This window comes from Microcaecilia unicolor, chromosome 9 (genome assembly GCF_901765095.1).
Source record: "Microcaecilia unicolor chromosome 9, aMicUni1.1, whole genome shotgun sequence".
In the NCBI taxonomy this organism is placed as follows: domain Eukaryota; kingdom Metazoa; phylum Chordata; class Amphibia; order Gymnophiona; family Siphonopidae; genus Microcaecilia; species Microcaecilia unicolor.
In genome coordinates this window covers 132,280,112-132,298,200 of record NC_044039.1, presented here as the reverse complement: position 1 = coordinate 132,298,200, position 18,089 = coordinate 132,280,112, and the positions used below count along the sequence as shown (strand labels likewise).

Below are 18,089 nucleotides of genomic sequence, written 5' to 3'. Positions count from 1 at the left end.
ACAGGAAATGAGGGCAGGACCACAGCTGAGAGAGAGAGAATGGCTGAGCCTGCACGCCTGTTACCGCTGCTGCAGGCCACCGTAAACCCGACTTCGTAACTGAAGATGACTTTTAAAATTTGGAGGTAGGAGGCTTGGAACTGGAAGGGAGGGAGGAAGGAAGGGAGGGACAACGACACCCTCATGCGTATGACATCGCGTTCCGGGGGGGGGGGTGATCCTGGAACTGGGAAGGAGAAAGAGAGGGAAGAAACTGAAGCTCGGAGGGAGGGGGGAACCTGAAACTCGGTCCCCTGGAACTCGGAGGGAGGAGGGGGCGACCCTGGAACTCGGAGAGAGGGAGGGAGGGGACGACACTGGAACTCGGAGGGGGGGATGGTCCTGGAACTCGGAGAGAGGGGGGACGACCCTGGAACTCGGAGGGAGAACGACCCTGGAACTCGGAAGGAGGGGGGGAACGATGACCCTTGAACTCGGGAGAGGGGGATGACCCTGGAACTCGGAAAGAGGGAGGGAGGGGACGACACTGGAACTCGGAGGGGGGGATGGTCCTGGAACTCGGAGAGAGGGGGGACGACCCTGGAACTCGGAGGGAGAACGACCCTGGAACTCGGAAGGAGGGGGGGAACGATGACCCTGGAACTCGGGAGAGGGGGATGACCCTGGAATTCGGAGAGAGGGAGGGAGGGGATGACCCTGGAACTTGGAGAGAGGGAGGGGGAGGACGACCCTGGAACTCGGAGGGAGGGAGGGGACAACCCTGGAACTCGGGGGGGGGGGGCGATCCTGGAACTCGGAGGGAGGGGGACGACAACTCTGGAACTCAGAGGGAGAACGACCCTGGAACTCGGAGGGAGGGAGGGATGGGGGACGACCATGGAACTCGGAGGGATGACGACCCTGGAACTCGGAGGGAGGGGATGACCCTGGAACTCAGAGGGAGGGAGGGAGGGGGGACACTGGAACTGGGAGGGAGAGATGGGGGGCCCATGGCACACACTCTCATTGTCACACACACACACTCTCTCTCTCACAGACACACTCGCACCCAGTCTCACTCTCTCTCTGTCACACACACACACGCACACGCACATTCACTCTCTCTCTCTCTCTCTCTCACACACACACACACTCTGAAACATACACACTCCAAGGAAAACCTTGTTAGCGCCTGTTTCATTGGTTTCAGAAACGGGCCTTTTTTCCTAGTCTTTCAATAAATAACAGCTTTTAAGGTTTCATGCAAGCTGTGCTATTCAGTTCATATAATACTGAGCTGTTTTGCTTTGCATCTCGTTATTAATCATTGTGCATTGCAGTAAAATAAAATTGGGTATTATGGCCAAATAATGAATTTTTATCAACTACCATGGATTATTCCCTTAAGGCAGTTTAATAACTTCCCTCCTAGGGTTCATATCCTACATCTACAAAACAAAGTACACAATTTAAAAATTTAGTGCAAAATTCTTGAGTTAAATATTTGCTTGGGTAGTCTGCACTTGTGTAGCACAATATTATTCCAAAACACATTTTCAGCATATGTTGCAGGAATTGTATTTTAGAAGCCTTCTGTCTCTGCAAGATGCTAGCTTGGTTTCCATGCAACAACCTGCAGTGCCTCAGAAATGTGTGTTTCACAGGAGCTCAGCTGCTTTCTTGGAGTCTTGATTTAAAACTCCAAACATCAAAATTGGGAGTCAGTTACTGAACTGGATGCAAACTAGTCGGTGTATCATTGCAATGGCCCTTATACACAAAAGTCAGAAAGGATGAAGTATAGCTTTTGTTTCCTTATTACATTTTATTGCATTTAAATAGTTGTCTAAATGAAAATACCAAAGTTCAAATAAAAAAATACGACTGAAGAATTAGGCATCTCAAAGCTTGCTAGAAAAAAGATAAGCAACTGGAGATTCTGATGCTCCTTGTGACCTTGGATAAGTCACTTAGGGATCCTTTTACAAAGGCATGCTGAAAAATGGCTTGCGGTAGTGTAGGCGCGGGTTTTGGGCGCGCGCCGATCCATTTTTCAGCGCACCTGTAAAAAAGGCCTTTTTGAAGTTTTGCCGAAAACGGATGTGCGGCAAAATGAAAATTGCCGCGCGTCCATTTTGGATGAGACCTTACCGCCAGCCATTGACCTAGCGGTAAAGACTCACACAGTAACTTGGCGGTAATGACCTACGCACGCCAAATGCCACTTAGCATGAGTCCGATACGCGCGTCCAAAAAGAACAAATGTTTTTCGAATGCGCGGATCGGATGCGCACAAAATATGAAATTACCACAAAAGTCACGTAGTAGCCATGTGGTAACTCTATTTTTAATGCGCGTTGGGCGTGCATATACACCTACGTGGCTTAGTAAAAGAGTCCCTTAACCCTCTGTTGCCTCAGGTACAAACTTACTGCTATACTTATCAAAGTACACTACTGTGTTTGGATTGGATTGGATTTATTGATTTTATATACTGCTTCTTACCACAGTGGTTTACAACAGATATTCATTACAATAAATTCTAATGCTATTAAAACTTAAAGAAAAAGGCTCTGTCTAAAACAGTATAAAACTTCATATTAAAATTTACAAATGACTGAAGCCACACTAGAAAGGCCAAATTTTTAAAAGTTTACAAAAGCTCAAGTAGGAAAGCGCAATGTGAAGCTCGTCAAGTAGAAGACATTAGTGTTATCCCACACTAATGCTGTCAACATGTTATTAATAATTAGGGGGTCCTTTTGCAAAGGCGCACTGAAAAATGGCCTACAGTACTGTAGACCAGAGGCGTATCTGGACTTCAGCGGGAGGGGGGCCAGAGCCAGAGTGAGGGGGCACATTTTAGCCTCCCCCCCGCCGGCGCCGACCCCCCCCCCCCCATTGCCGGACCCCCCCCTGCTGACGACCCTCTCCACCCCCCTCCCGTCACCAACCCTCCCCCACCGCTGTCGCCTACCTTTGCTGGCGGAGAACCCCAACCCCCGCCAGCCGAGGTCCTTCTGTTGCAAAGCTGGCAGGGGACCCTAACCCCTGCCAGCCGAGGTCCTCTCTTCTTCCGTTCAGAACAGGAAGCTTTGCTGCAATGGAAGAGAGAACCTCGGCTGGCGGGGGTTCGGGTCCCCAGCCAGCTTTGCAACGGAAGAAGAGAGGACCTCGCCTGGCGGGGGTTGGGGTCTCCTGTCAGCAAAGATAGGCGATGGCAACGGCGGGTTGGTGACAGGAGGGGGTGGAGAGAGTCATCAGCAGGGGGGTCCAGGCCCAAATCTACGGGGGCCCAGGCCCCCATGGCCCCACACAGATACGCCCCTGCTGTAGATGTGTGTTTTGGGTATGTGCAGAATCATTTTTTCAGCACACCTGTAAAAGAAATGCCTTTTTAAAATTTTTCCCGAAAATAGACGTGTGGCAAAATGAAAATTGCCACGTGTCCATTTTGGGTCTGAGACCTTACCGCCAGCCATTGACCTAGTGGTAAAGTCTCACCTGGTAACCAGGCAGTAATGACCTACGCACATCAAATGCCACTTGGCGCGCACCCAATATGTGCGTCCAAAAATAAAAACTGTTTGGACGCGCATATTGGACGCATGACAAAAATGCAAGAGCCACACGGTAGCCGGCGTGACTCCATTTTGGCGAATGTTGGGTGTGCGTAGATGCTTACACGGCTTAGTAAAAGGGCCCCTTGATAAACAAATACAGTTGGAATGATCAAAGAATAAGGATAGGAAACCCAGTTCACAAGGTGTCTTTAATTAGAATAAAAACAACAATACTCAAGTCATCAAGTTTTGAAGGACTGAACACGGGCCGTGTTTTAACATGATTGCCTATATCCGGAATTCATCATTACTGAGCTCAGTCAAAAAAGTGGAGCAGACACAAAAATATCCTAATCAGACAGTCTCATTGGCGACTGTTTTTTTTCTGCTTAAGGTCTTATCTGGAGTGTCATTTATTCATTATTAGTCACTAACTTGGGTCTGCCTTCATTCCACCCAGCTCTATAAAGATAATGCCACTAAAAATTCGCAGTTAGGAGACATTTATTTAGTGGCTACACCTAAACATACTATCCCAGTGCTTTACAATAAAAGTGATCTAATATATATGTTACAAAGTTTATTTGATGTTGATTGAGCATTTTCTAAGATGTCAATCATTCAATATTGGATTTCCCGAACAATGCCAGGCAATGCAGCTACTTTGATAAATAAATTGCTGCCCTGCTATCGGCAGTCTGTAACCTATTATTATTTCTATCTTCCATTGTACCTGAAGATTGGAGGGGAGCCAATGTAACTTCAGTTTTCCTAAAGAAGTTCGGGGAAACCACAGAACAGGAACCCTGAGGTTGGTTCCAGGCAGAATGGTAGAAGCCTATACTTGTAAACATGATCTAAATATTTGAATAATAAGCGAGTAACAGAGCTACTACTGGGAACATGGATTTAGTAAAGAAAATTATGTGTTATACATTTGGAGTGGAACGATATCTGAGTAGTCATCCTGGTGGGCTACGAAGGAGGGTTCAAATTCTGTTTCTACCACCTAGGGCTGTAACTAGCTATGTGAAGATGATGTGGCCACACAGGGCCAAGGGAAGTTGGGGTGCCAAACTTGCACCCTTCTGTTGGCTTCCCTTGCTGACATAGTGCAAGTGGGCAGGGCAGGAGCACATTGGGAACATTTAGGGGAATGACACACAGGGTGCGTTTGCATCTCACAACATTCTTGTTACCACCGATGTCCTTTTGAGGTTGGGCAAGGCACTTTACCCTTCATTGCCTCAGGTACAAACTCAAGGGTCCTTTTACTAAGGTGTGCTGAAAAACGGCCTGCGGTAGTGTAGGCGCGGGTTTTGGGCACGCGCAGGTCCATTTTTCAGCGCGCCCGCAAAAAAATGCCTTTTTAAAACTTTTTGCTGAAAATGGACGTGTGGCAAAATAAAAATTGGCACGTGTCCATTTTGGGTCTGAGACCTTACTGCCAGCCATTGACTTAGCGGTAAGGTCTCTCGTGTTAACCGTGCAGTAATTGCCTACAGGCATCAAGTCGGAGTTACTGGACGATTTTTGCCGCGCCCCAGAAAATAAAAATTATTTTCCAGTGCGTGTAATGGACACACGTAAAAAATGAAATTACCTCACGGGCCACGCGGTAGTCAGGCGGAAACTGCAAATTGGCAAGCGTTGGGCATGAATAGGTGCCTACTCAGCTTAGTAAAAGGGCCCCTTAGGGGCCTGTTTACCAAGGGCTTTCTTCTATTTTGTGTCTATGAGAAAAGTTCTGCCAAAAAAGTGGAGAGGGAGTAGGAGAAGGATCGATGGCCGACTAATTCACCAAATGTATTGATGTTTGAAAAAGGCAACTCTTCTAGTAGTTCCAACGCACACTCCAGCTTCTTTTATATAAGCTTCATATGCAGCTTTTTAGAACCATAAAGGTTATATATGCTTTATTAAAAACATTTTACCAGACACAATCCCTGATGTTCAAAATCATTTAACCAGCCAGGAACGGCACCTGGCCGGTTAAATGGTACATAACTAGCTTTCTGGCAATATTCAGCGTGAGATAGCCAGCTATCTTCTGCTGAATATCCCCGGTCAGTGGATAGTGGCTAGCTGGTTGTATCGCAGATATAAACAACTAGCTGGGAATATTCATCACAGGTTGAGCAGCCAAATTTGGCCACGTGAATACCTGGTATACCTTTGGCCAATTTGAACTTGACCGGCCAGTGCTGACTATCAGCTTGGCCAGTTAAGTTCAAACCGGCCAGAAATAAACTGGATATGCAATGCCAGTCACCAGAAATAGACCGGCATTGAATATCCAGGTTCGGCACTGACCACAGGAGACAGCCTGGCTATCTCCCATGCTCTGAATATCAGCTCCATAGACTCCTGAAGCAGGCATTATTTTGCCGAAACACAGGTCTGTGTCGAGTCAGTAATAGATCTGCTGTGAACAGTTAACTGGTGAAAGCAGGCTTGCCCAAGTTCAGTCCTCCAGGACTACAAGTAGACCAGGTTTTCAGGATATCTTTAATGAATATGCGTGAGAGAGATTTGCATACAATGGAACTAGAGGGCAAGCAAATTCTTCTCATACATTTGTATTCGAGATATCCTAAAAACCTGGCCTGTTTGCAGCCATCGAGGACTGAACTTGGAGAAGCCTAGGTTAAAAGGACTGGAAAATGAAGAGCAGGGTAAACTGTCAGCTATCCCCATGCACAGAGAAAAGTGAGGGAGCAATATTTAACACGTTCATTCATGATCTGAAGAGGGGGATAAAGAATGAGGTGAACAGCCTGCAGATGTCACACTATGAAATTCCAAGTAGTTAAAACTGGAGCATATGGAGGAATTGCAAAGGAACTCTGGGAGCCCAATATTCAAACTTAATTCAATGGCCAGACGAGGCGACTGGCCGTTTAAATCGCCCGTCTGGGGCTAACCAGGCATGTTCAGCAGCATAAGTGCTAGGTACTATTCTATAATATAAGCACTAGCATCACTTAGGGCCCTTTTACTAAGCTGTGGTAGGGCTAACACATGGTTAGCGAGCTCCAAAATCGACACTACCACCGGGCTAGTGTGAGTGCCTGGTGGTAATTTGGAAGTTGGCATGTGCTGTTTTCCATGGTAGAAAATATTTTTCTATTTTCTACCGGAGGGGTGTTCCTGGCGGTAATTGGCTGTGCGGCCACAGTAGCGCATGCTAACTGATTACCGCTCAGGTAGCACATGAGCCCTTACCGCTAGTCAATGGGTGGTGGTAAGTGCTCAGGCAGTGAATAGCCACATGCTACTTTTAATTTTAATGCACAGCCATTTACCGCCCCGCTAAAAAAAAAGCCATTTTCCCAACCGCAGTAAAATAAAAAAAAGGCCCAACACACGCCGAAAGCACGCATCTAGACTACCGCAGGCCCCTTTTTACCACATTGTAGTAAGTGCGCCCCTTAGTGCGTAATTGTGAGGGGGGCATAAACATGGCTGAACTATGAGTGGGTCATGGGTGTTTCTCTGAGATACATGCATACTTCAGGGCACCATTAGGCGTTAACAATTACAACTGCCTTTGACATGGCGTAACTGTTGGCACCCAACTTTAGGCATGCCGAAGTTGACTTACTCTAGTATTCTATAATATGCTTATTAATTCACAGGATAATCTTCGGAAGTCCCAGAATATATGCTCGTATCAATTGACTTACCACCCAGAAACAGATTCAGTGCCTCAAGATCACATCTGAACTTACACTACCCAGACTGTAATGGCCTTAAGTACAAATCAATTTACGCCACCAACTTTACATATACAGTGGGGGAAATAAGTATTTGATCCCTTGCTGATTTTGTAAGTTTGCCCACTGACAAAGACATGAGCAGCCCATAATTGAAGGGTAGGTTATTGGTAACAGTGAGAGATAGCACATCACAAATTAAATCCGGAAAATCACATTGTGGAAAGTATATGAATTTATTTGCATTCTGCAGAGGGAAATAAGTATTTAATCCCTCTGGCAAACAAGACCTAATACTTGGTGGCAAAACCCTTGTTGGCAAGCACAGCGGTCAGACGTCTTCTGTAGTTGATGATGAGGTTTGCACACATGTCAGGAGGAATTTTGGTCCACTCCTCTTTGCAGATCATCTCTAAATCATTAAGAGTTCTGGGCTGTCGCTTGGCAACTCGCATCTTCAGCTCCCTCCATAAGTTTTCAATGGGATTAAGGTCTGGTGACTGGCTAGGCCACTCCATGACCCTAATGTGCTTCTTCCTGAGCCACTCCTTTGTTGCCTTGGCTGTATGTTTTGGGTCATTGTCGTGCTGGAAGACCCAGCCACGACCCATTTTTAAGGCCCTGGCGGAGGGAAGGAGGTTGTCACTCAGAATTGTACGGTACATGGCCCCATCCATTCTCCCATTGATGCGGTGAAGTAGTCCTGTGCCCTTAGCAGAGAAACACCCCCAAAACATAACATTTCCACCTCCATGCTTGACAGTGGGGACGGTGTTCTTTGGGTCATAGGCAGCATTTCTCTTCCTCCAAACACGGCGAGTTGAGTTCATGCCAAAGAGCTCAATTTTTGTCTCATCTGACCACAGCACCTTCTCCCAATCACTCTCGGCATCATCCAGGTGTTCACTGGCAAACTTCAGACGGGCCGTCACATGTGCCTTCCGGAGCAGGGGGACCTTGCGGGCACTGCAGGATTGCAATCCGTTATGTCGTAATGTGTTACCAATGGTTTTCGTGGTGACAGTGGTCCCAGTTGCCTTGAGATCATTGACAAGTTCCCCCCTTGTAGTTGTAGGCTGATTTCTAACCTTCCTCATGATCAAGGATACCCCACGAGGTGAGATTTTGCGTGGAGCCCCAGATCTTTGTCGATTGACAGTCATTTTGTACTTCTTCCATTTTCTTACTATGGCACCAACAGTTGTCTCCTTCTCGCCCAGCGTCTTACTGATGGTTTTGTAGCCCATTCCAGCCTTGTGCAGGTGTATGATCTTGTCCCTGACATCCTTAGACAGCTCCTTGCTCTTGGCCATTTTGTAGAGGTTAGAGTCTGACTGATTCACTGAGTCTGTGGACAGGTGTCTTTCATACAGGTGACCATTGCCGACAGCTGTCTGTCATGCAGGTAACGAGTTGATTTGGAGCATCTACCTGGTCTGTAGGGGCCAGATCTCTTACTGGTTGGTGGGGGATCAAATACTTATTTCCCTCTGCAGAATGCAAATAAATTCATATACTTTCCACAATGTGATTTTCCGGATTTAATTTGTGATGTGCTATCTCTCACTGTTACCAATAACCTACCCTTCAATTATGGGCTGCTCATGTCTTTGTCAGTGGGCAAACTTACAAAATCAGCAAGGGATCAAATACTTATTTCCCCCACTGTAGGCACTCAAATATGGAATGCTCTACCCAAACAAGTAAAATTTACCCAGAACTACCTACATTTCTGAAAATTATTGAAATCAGTTTTGTTTAAGAAGGCTTATTCCCTAGGTTTAACCTAACTTGAATTAACTATTACTATAAATTCAGATCCAAGGACAATAATTACCTGTCATTATCATTTGCCTTTTGATGTTTAATTGTTTATTGTTTATTTTATATCTTATTCTCAATTTGTATAATTGTTTTTCTTGTACTGTAGCTTGCACTACAGACTTTGTAAGCTACTTTGAGCCTGCGATCAGTGGGAAAATGTGGGATATAAATGTAATAATAAATAAATAATGGCATCTTGGCATTATAAAGCCGTTATAGAATTATCGCTAAGCACATGGCATTGAGTTTTGTTTTGTTTTGTTTTGTTTTTTTTTAACTGAGCTGACTGTAGAATGTTGGACTGTCACTTTGTTATACGGAATGTGTATATTGAGGTAAATGGTCACAGTAGGACAAAGGGCTACCTTAGCGGCACATCTTCAGCTTATTGTAAGTACATTTGCACAGTCAATAATATTATTTAGTTGATGCAAACCCAGTTACTCTCATCAACAACTATAAAAAAATGATGTAAAGGCACACAGTACATTGTGTGAACATATGTTGAACACAGGATCCTGGGTTTTGTCCCTCTTCCAGAACTTCTGTTCATTGAATTTATAACAGGATATTGGTTTAAGCATTGTAGATTTGTGAGATGTGCGAGTCCTTTTATGGGGATTTAGTATGAAAGATACTGCCCGATATTCAGCACTATTTAATTGGCCAGAAATAGCTCCTGGCCGGTTAAATAGCCTTAAGCTGGCTAAGCACTAATAGTCAGCGTGAGATAGCCAGCTATCTCGGCTGAATATTAGCACTTAGTGGCCAGCCCTGTCCCTGGTGATGTTGCGTGACATGGTTGATTAGCGCCAATATTCACTGGCTGACTGGCTAAGTTTAGCGGCCAGACAGACCCGCATAAATAGCAGGACTATCTTTGGCCACTATAACTTAGCCGATGAATATCGGCTTAACTAGTTATGTGTACAGTGACCTAAAAACCCCAGGAAGTTCAATGCTAGTCGCCATGTATGGCCCAGCATTGGATTTCCGGGTTCACTGCCGACCGTGGGAGGCAGCCCAGCTAACCCCCCACGGTCTGAGTATCGGCCCCACAGAGATCTCTGATTTCTGCCTTGCTAAACTGGCAGAGACCTCTAGTGGCTGTATTAGTATATTATGGTGACATGTTCATACCCCTGCAGTTTTCAGAACACAGCAGGGCTCTCCTGACCTGTGAGGTAATGGTGGATAGAGAGACTTTCTTGGAGATAAATTAGACTGGTATAGCACCTGCTCCAAAGGTATTCTGGGTCTTTGGCTAGCTACGCCATTCCACCACAAGGAACACTAAATCATTGAGGGGTAGCAGGGGTTACTTAGACCTTTGCATTTCACTGAAAATGTGGTCTGAGTAACTGCATCAGAATATCCTGCTCTTGAGGAGCAGAGTAACAGAAGCAAAAAGCCTTGGAATATCCAGAAGGAAAAGGGAGTGCTGGTCTAGGAAAAGAAGAGGATTCAATAAGCATCCCTGAGGTTTGGAACAAAGAGAGCAAGGTTACATTCTAGTGCTGCACCTAGGACCATATCCAAGTCCAGCATCCTGCTCCAGAAGGTATTTCTGAGATGAATGAGAGGGGTTCACCCAATTTAGGGAAGTTCCAGTAGAAAGAAATTGTATCTCTTGCTCCATTTTTATACTCTGCCAATTGCTCCAATATTGATTTGATCTTCAAAGATTTAAGTAAAAGTTTTGGACTAAATCACTGGAAGTGGAGGGGTGGAGCAAATGGATTCTAGTGCCAAACAGCTTCCCAGTTTTACTGATCCTGACTTGGAACCTTAAATTCTGAGAGTGTTAGACCTGCAATTGTTATTGTTATCTCCCTGAAATTATGCCCATGTTTGCCACACAGCAGAAAAGCAGATGCTATGAATTACCCTAGAATTGCAGAAGTTATAAACAGAAAGGAAAATATATGATGGTTGGATTAGCTCTTCTCCCCAACCCCTGTAATTTCCTATTGCTTTTCACTTATATATATGATGAAGGTGGACTTGATGACTACAAAGTTCAAATGGAAAAATAATTTTTACTTACACGGTTTCATCATTCTTGAACTCCAGCTCTCCAAAAGCATCTTCAAAATCCTCTCCACCTCCTTTTGCTGTCCCTTCAACTGTCCTAAAGGGGATGATGACTGTGCCTCGAGCCCCCGAGGTCCTTAAAACCTTCACTTCCATCACACCAATGCTTTCACTGGCATGAATAACATCACACTCAAATGTAAAGATGCCTGCATGGTCATCATCCAGTATGGTCACTGTAGCAATGGAAGGAGAGGCCAAAACTGCTTTATGGTACTGTAGATTGTTAAGCTCTAATAGCTGCTGGGACTCAGCTATTCGTACATTATTAAGTCGCACAAAGAAATGCTCATCCTCCTCAAAAATGTCATCATCGATGATCCCAACTGAGAACTCCTTCTGGGTTTCCCCAGATTTGAAGACCACAGTCCCCTCTGTAAACTCATAATCAGCCCCGGCATTGGCTGAGCCATCCTCTGTTTTGTAGTCGACATAAAGTGTCTGAGATATGTCACCACCTTTCCTCACTACAGTAAGCAGAACAGCTCCACAATTCTCAAGACACTGGTAGGAGCAAGGGTCAAAATAAATTTTAGACATAAACTCCTCAGGTTCATCTGTTCGTACTTCATTCATGCTGGAGCTCTTCTTAGCTTGCTCAGCCGCATGCTTCTTTAAAATGTTGCCTGCACCAGTCATCATTCTAGTAGCCTGGATGCGGTAAAAGGCTCTGCTCTTTTGTTGGTGAGACAAAGCATAGTAGTTGGCCATCTCTACTAGTTGGTCTAAGTCTTTTTCTGGATGTTTCTGTTTCAGATCTTTGAGGATTCTGATCATTTCTCTGCGAGACTCATCCACCTCTTTTCCTTCCATATTTACCAAACTTCCATCCAGAAAATGAGAATTCATCAACTTGCCATCCATTTCAATCCCTTTAGGATGCTCACCCTCTGTCTCAATCATAATTCCTCTATGCTTGTCAGTGCGATACTTCTTGTGCATATACTTATAAAAAAGAAGTCGTCTATCTGCCACCCACGCCAGGAATACGCAGATAGGGAAGAAGAAGAGAGTGAGTAAACCTTCCCAAACTTGAACTATACCTGGGGAGATGACAGCCAAAATCATGTACAACCAGATATAAGCAAAGATGCTCCAAGCAGCTGTGACAAAGAACACTCGTAGATGTTTGATCCTCCTCGTTTCCCCATCAGGAATTACAGAAACACAAATTGCCATAATAATGAACATATTGAAAGCTGCACTACCAACAATGGTTGAAGGTCCTAACTCTCCGGCTACAAATCCATGGCCACACACTTCAATTAATGACAAAAGAATTTCCGGAGCAGAAGAACCAAGTGCCATGAGTGTCAGATTGGAGACCGTTTCATTCCAGACCCGAATAGTGGTTGTGGTGGTCTCTCCATTCACCTTTCGTATTGTGATTTCTTTCTCCTGTGATGTGATGACTTCTATGGATGCCATAAAACGATCTGCAATGATTGACACTCCAAGAAACATATAAATCATTGCCACAAAATAAACAATAACTCTGGCAATTTTGTCCCCCAGGGATGGGTTTTCTGGATACCATATCGGCAAAATAACACCCTCTTTGCAGTCAGAAGATCCTGAGCATGAGTTGTTTTGTACTGTACTGGGAGAACCTCCAGTTACACCAGCACCTACGTGCAAACCTTGCAAAAACAGGACAAATGTGATCAATCCAAAGTGGAGGAAGGCAGAAGTGAGAGGCTGAAATCTTAACCACGCCATGCACAACATTTACTGTAAGCTTCCACTGTAACAGGAACAGTCTTCTTAGCAAAGGTAAGAATCTAAAATAGAACAAAGTTGAAAATAAATCATTATGCAAGGAAAACAAGACATAAAAGCCTTCAAGACGCAGCATCATCCCATTCCTAATACCCAATATATATCAGTCAGTCTGACACTTACAAATTTACCCATCACAAACAGACACGATGAAGACATTTAGCACCATACTTGTAACAGTATATTAAAGCTGTGAATGTGTAACTAAGACGAAACAAGTACTTAATTAAGATAGACATATGCACCCTGCAAACTTGGTACTTAGTATATAAGGATGGAAGCATGTTGTATCCATAATAATATTCAAACATAAATATTTACTAATAGTGTACAAAATCAGAGTTGTCAGATTTTATATGATGAGAAGTAGCTAAGCTTCAAGGTTTATGCATAAGTAACTGAAACATGGAAACAAAGAACATGAAGGCAGATAAAAGACTATACAGCCTATCCAGTCTAACCATCCATAGCAACTGCTATGCTCTACAATCCTTTCATAGCAGTGGTGCTAGCCAAAAAAGAAAATGCCATTAAATCAAACTCATTTAAGTCCTCCTTTTTTCAGTATTTCACATTATTCCTGAGGATATATTACATTTTAAAGATTGCTACTATTTATTGTTTATCATGGCAAATCTAAAGAAGGCAGAAGCACTTTACACATCAGAACCCCATGCACTCATTGCACTGTGAAGTCGTCCCAAAGAGTGGATTCAGAGGACAGCGAGTTTAAAGGCAGGTGGTATGTCTACAATAAAAACCCATAACTTTTTTCCTAAAATAAATGACAACATAAGAAGAAGGTGACACAGAATGAGATCATAAAAGAAAAGCTAAGCCAACAAGCATGTTAATTGACCTAACCAATACTGCCATTGACCCTTAAACCTGCAACAAACCAGTTGAAAATCACATTCTAGCAGACAAGTAAATGACATTTGTTCTCTGTTTAAAAGGTCTGGGTTTATGGTCAATGTGACCTGGGTGCTATTAAGCCTGGTACAGAGAAGGGCAATGAAAATGACAAAGGGGATGGGATGACTTCCCTAGGAGGAAAGGCTAAAGTGGCTAGGGCTCTTCAGCTTGGAGAAAAGACGGGTGAGGGGAGATATGATAGAGGTCTATAAAATAATGAGTGGAGTGGAACGGGTAGACGTGAAACCTTTCTTTACTCTTTCCAAAAATACTAGGACAAGGAGCATGCGATGAAGTTACAAAGTAATAAATTTAAAACCAGAGAAATTTTTTCTTCACTCGACGTGTAATTAAACTCTGGAATTTGTTGCCAGAGAATGTTGAAAAGGCGGTTAGCTTAGCGGGGTTTAAAAAAGGTTTGGCCAGCTTCCTAAAGGAAAAGTCCATAGACCATTACTAAAATGACTTGAGGAAAATCCACTGCTTATTTCTGGGATAAGCAGCATAAAATGTGTTGAACTTTTTGGGATCTTGCCAGGTATTTGTGACCTGGATTGGCCACTGTTGGAAACAGGATGCTGGGCTTGATGGACCTTTGGTCTGTCCCAGTATGGCAACACTTATGTACGTATGTAGTGTTAGCCACTTATGTTGGACATGCTGGATGTTAAAGGTAAGGCCACATGCGCTAACTTTCTATAGAGAAGTTACACAGTCCAATCCTATAGCAGGGACTGGGAAGGCAGTTGGTGAGACTACAGGGGAAAGCTATCAACGTGGGCTACTCTTAAGACAGGTTATCTTAACTTGTGCTATTTTAGCACAGGTCCCATTTTATGCGATGAGACCTTGTGCTAAAATAGCACGACCTGTAATAAAATAACCCATCTTAATGGTAGCCTACATTGATAACCCCACTCCCACCCCCATCCCCATGCATACGCATAGTTTTGGAAGAAAAAAATATATTTTTCCTGAAAATTGACCATCCAAAGAATTGCCCTAGAAATTCAAGCCAAACTGCCTAGTCTACATCACTTAAGTAGCAGAGCCTGGAACAGGGAAAAACTCTGTTTCAATAAGAGGATGAGAAAGGTGACTGTTTACTTCTGTAAGCTGACCTAGAAGCAGTGAATTAACTCTTACACCTGCCTCAGCATTATCCTAGGTAGAGAGTGAATGCAACCATGTGAAAGGGTTCCTTTTTCTACCAAGCTGGTCTTAATGCTGGACTAGTCCAAAGCGAGGGCAGGGGATAGGTCTGTAAACTCACAAGGAGTTGGAGATAAAAGAAAAAGATCGCAGAGGGGGGGCCTGTTGGTCCCCATCTATCTAACCAGAGGAGAGCTGCAGGTGGACTATATTCCCCAGGAATGTTGGGCCTAGAAAGGAGTGAGTGAGAGGAGTGCAAGAAAGAGCCTCTAGCCTTCACATCATTGGAAGGAGGAGAGAAATGCCGTTGTAAATGCTACTATGTATGAACAAAAGAAACTGTAACTATCTCAAGACTAGAGAATGACACAGGGATAAAATTTATCCCTATCCCCAACGCATAGGTTCTGTCTCCGTGCCCATCCCATCACCACAGGCCCCGTCTCCATCCCCGCCCCGTCAGGTTCTGTCCCCATCCCCGTGTGCTCTGTTCTCATCTGCAGAAGCCTTGAACACTTATGATTTTATATTTAAATCTTTTTATTAAAGTATAAAAAAGAACAATATGCTGTGCTACTATTGTGTATAAATTACAAACAGAAAACAATAATAACAATGAGCAGTTATAATAAAACCTCCCACCATCACTACCCTCTATCCTTCCAGCCCCAACAACAGCTGGCTTGTACTACTACTACTACTAGCATCTATATTGCACTACCAGACGCACGCAGCGCTGTTCATTTGACATAGACAGTCCCTGCTCAAAGAGCTTACAATCTAGGTACTACTCCAAGGAATCCAAATCCACCCTGTTAAAATGTCCACGGGTACAAAATACAACCCGTTCTGTATGCCCAAGAGGGAAGAAATATGCCCTATGAAACACTGTTATGATTTTTTAATTTGTGGATGAATAAGAAGTCATCAACAATCTCAGGATTTTTTTTTGTTTTGTTACATTTGTACCCCACGCACGGCAGGCTCAATGCGGCTTACATATTGTATACAGGTACTTATTTGTACCTGGGGCAGTGGAGGGTTAAGTGACTTGCCCAGAGTCACAAGGAGCTGCCTGTGCCTGAAGTGGGAATTGAACCCAGTTCCCCAGGACCAAAGTCCACCACCCTAACCACTAGGCCACTCTTCCACTTCAGTTTAGCTCTCCTGTCTTCCACAGTCCTTCTTGCAATAGAAGATGTCTTCTTAGGAGGTGTGCTGGTAGCAGGATCCCCCATGCAAATTTTGCTAGTTGTAGCCAGTATGTTTACTTGTTTTTCCAAAAAATCAAAACATCGTTGTCTGCATCACTCAAACATAAATAACTGTCCAGTTCATTAACAGGCTTCAAAGTAGAAAGTGACATGGGGGCAAAGTTTGTCCCCGTCCTCATGGACTCTGTCCCCATCCCCGCCCCATCCCCATGGAATCTGTCCCTGTCCCCGCAGGCTCTGCCCCAGGGGCATAGCTACGGGTGGGCCTGGGTGGGCCCAGGCCCACCCAGTCTTTTGCGACCTTCTCCACGATGATGACGACAGTCTTCTTCTTGCCCGCAGTGGCGAGCGGGCGGGTGTAAAAGCAGCAGCAAGCAGCCAGGCTCAACTCCGTCCTTCGCTTCCTGCCCTCTCTCTGTGCCCCACCTTCCTCTGATGTAATTTCCTTTTGGGCGGGCGGGGCACAGAGAGAGGGCAGGAAGCGAAGGACGGTCGAGTTAAGGTTCTCTGTGCCTCCCGGCCAGGCTTTTCTTAGAGCAGTAGGAGGAGGGAAGGGACAGGAGATAGACGGTGTTGGCGCTGGTGGCGGGTCTCCTCTTGATCTGCTCTTGGAGTCAGAGCAGATGATCAGGAGAGGGGATCCCGTGGCCATCAGAGAAGAGGATGGAGCCAGAGCGAACTATGAGCTGCTGCAACCAGTTCATGTTGTGCTTTATTATTTTTATTTAATCTCACTTAGTGCATGCCCACCCATATTAGCTCTGGGCCCACCCAAAATCTCAGTTCTGGCTATGCCACTGCTCTGCCCCCATCCCCATCCCTGCGTTTACTGTAGGTCATCGTCCTCATGTCATTCTCTACTCAAGACTTCAGTTTGCTACTTTTCATTGTGAGTGATGCCTGCTCCTGAAGTTTGTGGAGTGGACTTATTTGTATCATCACTCCCCTCCAGGGAGGGTCAAGGCGTGGTAACCAGACACCAAGAAAGATGTAGGAGTGAGAGCCTTGAAGATAATTCTTTACCTCACCCTATAGGACCCATCATCTTACTGTTTGTGTGGCCTCAGAGATTGTCCCTGAACAGGTTTTCCACACAGTGGCAAAAATTTAGAGATGGCAAAGATTTTACTACTCTGCTGACCTCCATCTTTGCTCCAGCCTTCCAATCCCACTAACCCTCCCCCCCCCCCCCCCCCCCACACACACACACATAAACCAGACCGATTCCTAGCCCCCTCCCCCCCACACCAATCAGGCTTTAGAATGGGAAATACTTCACCTTCAGCATTTACAACTGCTCCAAGACAGGGGTCTCTACCTGTGAATGAGAGGCCAATTATGCTTACATCTGTGTTATATAAGACTATCCCAAAAATTAAAAACAAAGGTCCTGATATTCAGCAGGACTTTCCCCAGTAGAAACAGCTGCTATATGGATAAGTCCAGTTCACTTGGTCATAACTGGATTTTCAGCGGCTCTTACCCAGATATTGCAGCTGAAAATCCAGTCAGACCACCCCAGTATTATCTGGGCAGTGCCAGGGTGGAGTTATCCAGTGAGCAGCGATATTCAATTCACTAACTGGCTAGCTATGCAGACAAAATTAGAACAGCAAAAAGACTGTCCCGATGTTATCCTGGGAGTTATCCCTGTACCAGGCTGAAAATCCAAGAAAGATAGCAGAGGAGGTCCAGGAGAGAAGGCAACAACCAAGGCTTCACAAACAAACTTTTATTGAAGAATGACCCTACTCGGCCAAGTTTTGGCAATAACCTTGATCGGGGTCATCATAATCTTCAACATAAGTCCAATTGAACACAAGTCCATATGCAATTATCCCTTTAATGTGGAA

At 44.8% G+C, this 18,089-nt stretch overlaps 1 protein-coding gene across 1 annotated transcript in view; it reads right to left on the bottom strand.

Moving 5' to 3' along the window:
• Positions 1–18,089, bottom strand: part of SLC8A3 (solute carrier family 8 member A3) — a 463,589-nt gene that overhangs the window by 383,873 nt on the left and 61,627 nt on the right. Inside the window, 1 exon segment of the mRNA XM_030213695.1 lies at positions 11,130–12,957. Within this exon segment, the coding sequence (XP_030069555.1) occupies positions 11,130–12,904 (1,775 nt within the window). The 5' untranslated portion in view covers positions 12,905–12,957.